This window comes from Ranitomeya imitator, chromosome 7 (assembly GCF_032444005.1).
Source record: "Ranitomeya imitator isolate aRanImi1 chromosome 7, aRanImi1.pri, whole genome shotgun sequence".
In the NCBI taxonomy this organism is placed as follows: Eukaryota; Metazoa; Chordata; class Amphibia; order Anura; family Dendrobatidae; genus Ranitomeya; species Ranitomeya imitator.
In genome coordinates, this window is record NC_091288.1 from 222904739 (window position 1) to 222913546 (window position 8808).

General features: G+C 48.0%; 1 protein-coding gene across 3 annotated transcripts in view; it reads left to right on the forward strand.

The window, feature by feature from the left end:
- The window catches only part of LOC138645683 (uncharacterized), a 240895-nt gene that overhangs the window by 12749 nt on the left and 219338 nt on the right, over positions 1 to 8808 (forward strand). Inside the window, exons 6-12 of one of the 3 annotated variants that reach the window (XM_069735148.1) lie at positions 262 to 312; positions 799 to 879; positions 1393 to 1470; positions 1550 to 1633; positions 1776 to 1838; positions 5795 to 5878; positions 6058 to 6414. The exons of 1 other annotated variant lie outside the window; for it this stretch is intronic. In XM_069735148.1, coding sequence (XP_069591249.1) covers positions 262 to 312; positions 799 to 879; positions 1393 to 1470; positions 1550 to 1633; positions 1776 to 1838; positions 5795 to 5878; positions 6058 to 6123 — 507 coding nt within the window. In that variant the 3' untranslated portion in view covers positions 6124 to 6414. Of the gene's footprint in view, positions 1 to 261; positions 313 to 798; positions 880 to 1392; positions 1471 to 1549; positions 1634 to 1775; positions 1839 to 5794; positions 5879 to 6057; positions 6415 to 8808 lie in introns of those variants that run through there. One more of the 3 variants, XM_069735151.1, reaches the window with a different exon arrangement.

An 8808-nucleotide genomic window follows, 5' to 3' on the forward strand; every position in this document is an offset into this window, starting at 1 on the left:
GTCCTCTGAACTCTTTGCCATGGGTGCCTTCAGATTATGTGATCATTAGAGTAGAAGTTTACAGCCTACCGCCTCCTATATCTGGACCATATAGTTACAGCCAGGTTCTGCTGCGGTGGTCCTCCGGTCACACCCGCCCTGCGGTGCGCTCAGACCTTTCCCCGCACACTCTTCTGATTTCTGCTCTCCTTGTCTATCAGTTCCAGCCGTATATATATATATTTGCTTAGTATTAAATCTCCTTCTTTTGGTTACATGCAGAGTACAGAAGACGGTCGTCCTAGGAAGACGGGCCAGTCCGGGGCTCCTGAGGTCTCTGCTTATTATTTGTTGGGATCCTGAGTATTAGATGCGTCTCAGTCTCACAGTCATGAATGATAATATGGAAGGTTTGATGCATCGCGTCGGGGTGGTGGTTCCTCCATGGTTTGTGGATGATCCTAGCTCCATGTCCATGCACCGCTTTGGCCTGTGACCTAGCACACCATCATCCCCCATTTCTCACATGTATTAATGGCCCCTGTACAGTGGACGACACATCCACCAGGTCTCCTTATAATGAGGAGACTCCATGAAATGATGGAAAGTCTCTTGGTGACATTGGATCTTCCCTATCAGACCAATGGTCTAATATTGGCCGGTCTCCTGGATGTCTCCTGGATGGAGTTGGGGTTATCTTCATTCTCCGTCTAGGACACATCACCAGGATAGAGCAGAGTGGGGGGCAGTAACCTGAGCGCTCAGTCTACACTCCACCCCTAGTATATACTGTATGTAACGTGACTGCTCTGTTTTCAGGGGCCAGTGAGGAAGCTTTTGGTATCGGCGCTATCGATTCTCACTTTCTGGAACACATACCACGATCCAAACCCCAGAAATGTAAGTTATTGTGAGAAGAAGCCGAAATTCTGTGTCTAATTCAGGAAAAGTGTCACAAATGTGGAGAAACTGGGGATTGAAGTGAGACTGTGCAGTGAATGTCACGTGTCACCTCCTCAGTGCTCCCCATCATCAGCAGAATCATGGTCCTCCATCACTGCGCGGACACCAGAGGGGGAGGCTGCCCCTAATACATGACTGGTAGCCCACCCGGGAATGTGATAGCTTCTCGCATGGTGGATCTGTAGGTGCATGAACACCGTCTGTGACGTCACCCCAGCTCCACACTGGAGGACTCGTATCTATCGGCCCCCGCAGTCACCAGGACCACGTGTTACTGCGACCTCACCATCCCTTATATCTACGTCCCAGGGACCTGGCCCCAAGTATAGTAAGGTCCTGCAGCAGTTTATGGGATACAGCGCAGGGCTACAGGCCAGGGGGTGACATATTCATGAATGGCTGTAGTTCTCCTTGCCTTCCGCCATCACACTGGGTCGTTCTTCCTGGCAGGGTCTTCTCCTGATGCTCTGGACGGCAGTGACATGGAGGGCGCTCAGTATCCCTGTATCTAAGCCCGTGCTACCGCTGGTGAGTACCGGTGACCGTCCTGTGCTAGCGATGGTGATAATGTGACATCAGGTGCCGGTAACGTCTTCTTCTGTCGCAGGGCTCCTGGGAGTGCCTCCTTCTGTCCTCCGCCATGACGATGATCTCCATCTATGACACGTGCCACAGACCCAGCGCGCCCAATGTGAGTGATGCCATTATAGCTACGGCTCATTATAACCACGTCAGCGTCGTCCTCTCCGGCGTTATCCGGCTGGAGTGTAATAACTACATGACGTCGTGCATCTCTGTATCTGACATGACGCGGTCCTTACATTGACTCTTAGGTGACCGGCAGCGTCCTGTGGACTATATCCTCCTGCAGATATTTCCTGCCCAGAAGACAGTCAGTAAGTAAATGTATACATATCTATTAACCCTCTAGAGTATGTGTACAGTGCTCCTCTATGGTGTACAGTGCTCCTCTATGGTGTACAGTGCTCCTCTCTATAGTATACAGTGCCCCTCTATAGTGTACAGTGCTCCTCTATGGTGTACAGTGCTCCTCTCTATAGTGCACAGTGCTCCTCTATGGTGTACAGTGCTCCTCTCTATAGTGTACAGTGCTCCTCTATGGTGTACAGTGCTCCTCTCTATAGTATACAGTGCTCCTCTATGGTGTACAGTGCTCCTCTCTATAGTGCACAGTGCTCCTCTCTGTAGTGTACAGTGCTCCTCTATGGTGTACAGTGCTCCTCTCTATATTGTACAGTGCTCCTCTCTATAGTATACAGTGCCCCTCTATAGTGTACAGTGCTCCTCTCTATAGTGTACAGTGCTCCTCTATAGTGTACAGTGCTCCTCTATGGTGTACAGTGCTCCTCTCTATATTGTACAGTGCTCCTCTCTATAGTATACAGTGCCCCTCTATAGTGTACAGTGCTCCTCTCTGTAGTGTACAGTGCTCCTCTATAGTGTAACAGTGCTCCTCTATAGTGCACAGTGCTCCTCTCTATAGTGTACAGTGCTCCTCTCTATAGTGCACAGTGCTCATCTCTATATAGTGTACAGTGCTCCTCTATGGTGTGCAGTGCTCCTCTCTATAGTATACAGTGCCCCTCTATAGTGTACAGTGCTCCTCTATAGTGTACAGTGCTCCTCTCTATAGTGTACAGTGCTCCTCTCTATAGTATACAGTGCCCCTCTATAGTGTACAGTGCTCCTCTATAGTGTACAGTGCTCCTCTCTATAGTGTACAGTGCTCCTCTCTATAGTATACAGTGCCCCTCTATAGTGTACAGTGCTCCTCTATAGTGTACAGTGCTCCTCTCTATAGTGCACAGTGCTCATCTCTATATAGTGTACAGTGCTCCTCTATGGTGTACAGCGCTCCTCTATGGTGTACAGTGCTCCTCTCTATAGTATACAGTGCCCCTCTATAGTGTACAGTGCTCCTCTCTATAGTGTACAGTGCTCCTCTCTATAGTGTACAGTGCTCCTCTATGGTGTACAGCGCTCCTCTATGGTGTACAGTGCTCCTCTCTATAGTATACAGTGCCCCTCTATAGTGTACAGTGCTCCTCTCTATAGTGTACAGTGCTCCTCTCTATAGTGTACAGTGCTCCTCTATAGTGTACAGTGCTCCTCTATGGTGTACAGTGCTCCTCTCTATAGTATACAGTGCCCCTCTATAGTGTACAGTGCTCCTCTCTATAGTGTACAGTGCTCCTCTCTATAGTGTACAGTGCTCCTCTATGGTGTACAGCGCTCCTCTATGGTGTACAGTGCTCCTCTCTATAGTATACAGTGCCCCTCTATAGTGTACAGTGCTCCTCTCTATAGTGTACAGTGCTCCTCTCTATAGTGTACAGTGCTCCTCTATAGTGTACAGTGCTCCTCTATGGTGTACAGTGCTCCTCTCTATAGTGCACAGTGCTCCTCTCTGTAGTGTACAGTGCTCCTCTATGGTGTACAGTGCTCCTCTCTATATTGTACAGTGCTCCTCTCTATAGTGTACAGTGCTCCTCTATGGTGTACAGTGCTCCTCTCTATATTGTACAGTGCTCCTCTCTATAGAGTACAGTGCTCCTCTATAGTGCACAGTGCTCCTCTCTATAGTGCACAGTGCTCCTCTCTATAGTGTACAGTGCTCCTCTCTATAGTGCACAGTGCTCCTCTCTATAGTGCACAGTGCTCCTCTCTATAGTGTACAGTGCTCCTCTCTATAGTGCACAGTGCTCCTCTCTATAGTGCACAGTGTTCCTCTCCAGTGTACAGTGCTCCTCTCTATAGTGTACAGTGCTCCTCTCTATAGAGTACAGTGCTCCTCTCCATAGTGTACAGTGCTCCTCTCTACAGTGTACAGTGTTCCTCTATTGTGTACAGTTCTCCCCTCTATGGTGTACAGTGCTCCTCTCTATAGTGTACAGTGCTCCTCTATCGTGTACAGTGCTCCTCTATGGTGTACAGTGCTCCTCTCTATATTGTACAGTGCTCCTCTCTATAGAGTACAGTGCTCCTCTATAGTGCACAGTGCTCTTCTCTATAGTGCACAGTGCTCCTCTTTATAGTGTACAGTGCTCCTCTCTATAGTGTACAGTGCTCCTCTCCATAGTGTACAGTGTTCCTCTCTATAGTGTACAGTACTCCTCTCTATAGTGTACAGTGTTCCTCTCTATAGTGTACAGTGTTCCTCTCTATGGTGCACAGTGCTCCTCTCTATGGTGTACAGTGCTCCTCTCTATATTGTACAGTGCTCCTCTCTATAGTGTACAGTGCTCCACTCCATAGTGTACAGTGCTCCTCTCTATAGTGCACAGTGCTCCTCTTTATAGTGTACAGTGCTCCTCTCTATAGTGTACAGTACTCCTCTCCATAGTGTACAGTGTTCCTCTCTATAGTGTACAGTGCTCCTCTCTATGGTGCACAGTGCTCCTCTCTATGGTGTACAGTGTTCCTCTCTATGGTGCACAGTGCTCCTCTCTATAGTGTACAGTGCTCCACTCCATAGTGTACAGTGCTCCTCTCTATAGTGTACAGTGTTCCTCTCTATAGTGCACAGTGTTCCTCTCTATAGTGCACAGTGCTCCTCTCTGTTGTGTACAGTGCTCCTCTCTATAGCGCACAGTGCTCCTCTATAGTGTACAGTGCTCCTCTATAGTGCACAGTGCTCCTCTATAGTGTACAGTGCTCCTCTATAGTGTGCAGTGCTCCTCTCTATAGTGCACAGTGCTCCTCTCTATAGTGAAATGTCCGCCATAATGGTGAATACTCGCATTTAAGGAGTGTGGTTCGAACCCTTGAGGATCGAACCCATGGATCTTAAGTCCAATGCCTTAACCACGTGACCATCCTGGTGAATACCACGCATGCAAGGAGTGAAGTTGGCCGAGTGATTAAGGCATTGGACTAAAGATCCAATGGATATGTATCCTCATGGGTTCGAACCTCACTCCTTGTCAATGTCTGCCATTATGCCCAGACTCTTTCCACTATAGTGCCCAGGCCGTGTCCACCTTTGTGTCAGGGCAGTGTCCACCATCGTGCCCAGGCCGTGTCCACTATTGTGCCTGGGCCATGTCCACCATCATTCCCTGTTCGTGTCCACCATCGTTTCCTAGCCATGTCCACAATCATGTCGTGGTCGTGTCCACCATTGTGCCTGGGCCATGGCCAACATCCTGCTCAGGCCGAGTCCAACTCTTCTCCTGTGGAGCGTGGAGATCACAAGTGTCCTGTGTTGACCTTGTGCACATGGATTTCTCCAGGATTTCTGAATCTGTTGAGATTATTTTCTGTAAATAGTGGAAATTCAAAAGTCTTTGCAATTTTACAGAACATTTTTTTTTAAATTGTTCCACAATTATTAAATGCAGGTGTCCCCAGAGTGGTGACCTCTGACCATCTTTGCTTCTGGGAGACTCTGCCTCTCTCACATGCTCTTTTTATGCACAATTATGTGACTTAGCAGAAAATTGACCTTCCTGCTGTTATTCATTAGTATCACTTAATTTTCCGGCCTTTTGTTAATCCTGTCCCAACTTTTTTTTAGTTTTGTCGCTACTTTCAATTTCTAAATGTGTTAATTTTATCGGATGAAAAGGAGAAATGTCCAACGTCTGATCTGTTCTCTGTTCTGTGTGATAAAACATGGTGAGAAGCGGGTTCCAGTTCATCACATTCTGGTTTTCTTTTTCTTCTACAAAACGCCCACATTTTATGGAATTGTGGTTGTATAACATTGTGGGTGTTATATAATATTTAGGTAGTTCTGTAGATGGTGATTAACCAGTGAATAGTCTCTAATGCATATTCTTGAGGTCAAGTGTCATCTCCGAGTCTGCTCGTGTACATTGTCGTTTTGTAGAGCCGACTGTTCTGGAGGCTGATACCCTACGGGCCGGGGCTACTTACACTCTGGAAGATGTGGTGGCCGTCACATGCGGAAACTGTGAGTATGGGAGACGTGTACAGGTTATATATACCGTATGTATAGAAGTATATATATGGGGAAGCTGATTTCTCCGTCCCTCGGAGATCTCTCCGTCCCTCGATCCCCTGATCATGGTGATCTTCTCCTCTTGGTCAATATTTCATTTCACTGTACTGATGGTGAATCTCGTATCCCAGACTTTACAGGAGATTTTTTACTTTGCCGTCCGCTCCCCGGTGATCCTGGCAGCTGAAGGCATGTAACATCACATAAGACGAGCAGCCGATGGGTGGCAGCGCTGCCGATCGTGTGATGATAGCGCCGTTCTTCGCTGACGCCTCCTCCATCTCTGGACGTTCCCGGCTGAGCTCACAACCGCCGTTTGTCTTCATTACATTTCAGCTTTTATTTTGTAGCATAGAAACCTCTCTCTGTAATTCCACAAAATCAATAAAATCAGAAAGTCAAAGATCGAAATTGATGTCACAAAATATCTTGGGCGTGTCGTATTTGTTGGATATGTGGACGTTGTGTAATAAAGATTGTAGACAGCAGCTGCTACATTGTATTGTAATGTGATATTGTAACGGCGGAGCCCCTTCATTGTCTACAACGCCACGTGTACGACTGTGGCGGTGCCGGGTACTGCAGATCAGTGCCACCCACCCCCGCCACGCAATACTCCAGGAAGCTGACCTACCATAGTCATTATCAGACAGGAAGTGACCAGCAACGACAGGAAGTGACCTAGCACAATCACTGACAGACAGGAAATGACCCTCCACAATCGCTCACAGACAGGAAGTGACCCCCCCAATCACTGACAGACAGGAAGTGACCCTCCACAATCACTGACAGACAGGAAGTGACCCTCCACAATCACTGACAGACAGGAAGTGACCCTCCACAATCACTGACAGACAGGAAGCGACTCTCCACAATCACTGACAGACAGGAAGTGACCCACCACAATCACTGACAGACAAGAAGTGACCCTCCACAATCATTGACAGACAGGAAGTGACCCTCCACAATCATTGACAGACAGGAAGTGACCCACCCAATCACTGGCACACAGGAAGTGACCATCTACAATCACTAACAGACAGGAAGTGACCCGCTTCAATCACTGACAGGAAGTGACCCACCACAATCAATGACAGACAGGAAGTGACCCTCCACAATCACTGACAGACAGGAAGTGACCCACCACAATCAATGACACAGGAAGTGACCCTCCACAATCACTGACAGACAGGAAGTGACCCACCACAATCACTGACAGACAGAAAGTGACCCTCCACAATCACTGACAGACAGGAAGTGACCCGCTTCAATCACTGACAGACAGGAAGTGACCCACCACAATCACTGACAGACAGGAAGTGACCCTCCACAATCACTGACAGACAGGAAGTGACCCTCCACAATCACTGACAGACAGGAAGTGACCCTCCACAATCACTGACAGACAGGAAGTGACCCACCACAATCACTAACAGACAGAAAGTGACCCTCCACAATCACTGACAGACAGGAAGTGACCCGCTTCAATCACTGACAGGAAGTGACCCACCACAATCAATGACAGACAGGAAGTGACCCTCCACAATCACTGACAGACAGGAAGTGACCCACCACAATCAATGACACAGGAAGTGACCCTCCACAATCACTGACAGACGGAAGTGACCCTCCACAATCATTAACAGACAGGAAGTGACCCCCCACAATCACTGACAGACAGGAAGTGACCCACCACAATCACTGACAGACAGGAAGTGACCCTCCACAATCACTGACAGACAGGAAGTGACCCGCTTCAATCACTGACAGACAGGAAGTGACCCACCACAATCACTGACAGACAGGAAGTGACCCTCCACAATCACTGACAGACAGGAAGTGACCCACCCAATCACTGGCACACAGGAAGTGACCATCTACAATCACTAACAGACAGGAAGTGACCCGCTTCAATCACTGACAGGAAGTGACCCACCACAATCAATGACAGACAGGAAGTGACCCTCCACAATCACTGACAGACAGGAAGTGACCCACCACAATCAATGACACAGGAAGTGACCCTCCACAATCACTGACAGACGGAAGTGACCCTCCACAATCACTAACAGACAGGAAGTGACCCCCCACAATCACTGACAGACAGTAAGTGACCCACCACAATCACTGACAGACAGGAAGTGACCCTCCACAATCACTGACAGACAGGAAGTGACCCGCTTCAATCACTGACAGACAGGAAGTGACCCACCACAATCACTGACAGACAGGAAGTGACCCTCCACAATCACTGACAGACAGGAAGTGACCCTCCACAATCACTGACAGACAGGAAGTGACCCTCCACAATCACTGACAGACAGGAAGTGACCCACCACAATCACTGACAGACAGGAAGTGACCCTCCACAATCACTGACAGACAGGAAGTGACCCACCACAATCACTAACAGACAGGAAGTGACCCTCCACAATCACTGACAGACAGGAAGTGACCCTCCACAATCACTGACAGGAAGTGATCCTTCACAATCACCAGTAAAAACTGTGGAAAGGAATGGAACAGCTTGTGCTATTGTACCAAAAAATACTGAGAATAATGACTATTGTAATGTGACAAGCGGCTAACCATGTCCTAAAAGTCAAAGTGATTTTAATTGTGAATCCTTCATTCTGGATAATTTACAAGATAGAATAAAGGTGATGATGGGCAGCGTCCACTTACAATGGAATAAATGCAGGAAAAAAAAAATGAAAACAGCATAAAGTAAACAGATGAAGTTGAGGTGGTCTGTGCTCTGCAGCCGTGACTGCGGGGGGAGCGCCACATAATAACGTCTGCACTGATGGGAGTTCTTCACTTTAGGGCTCATGCACACAACCCCCCAAAAATCGGCAAGCGGTCTCTGTTGTTTTGAGTTG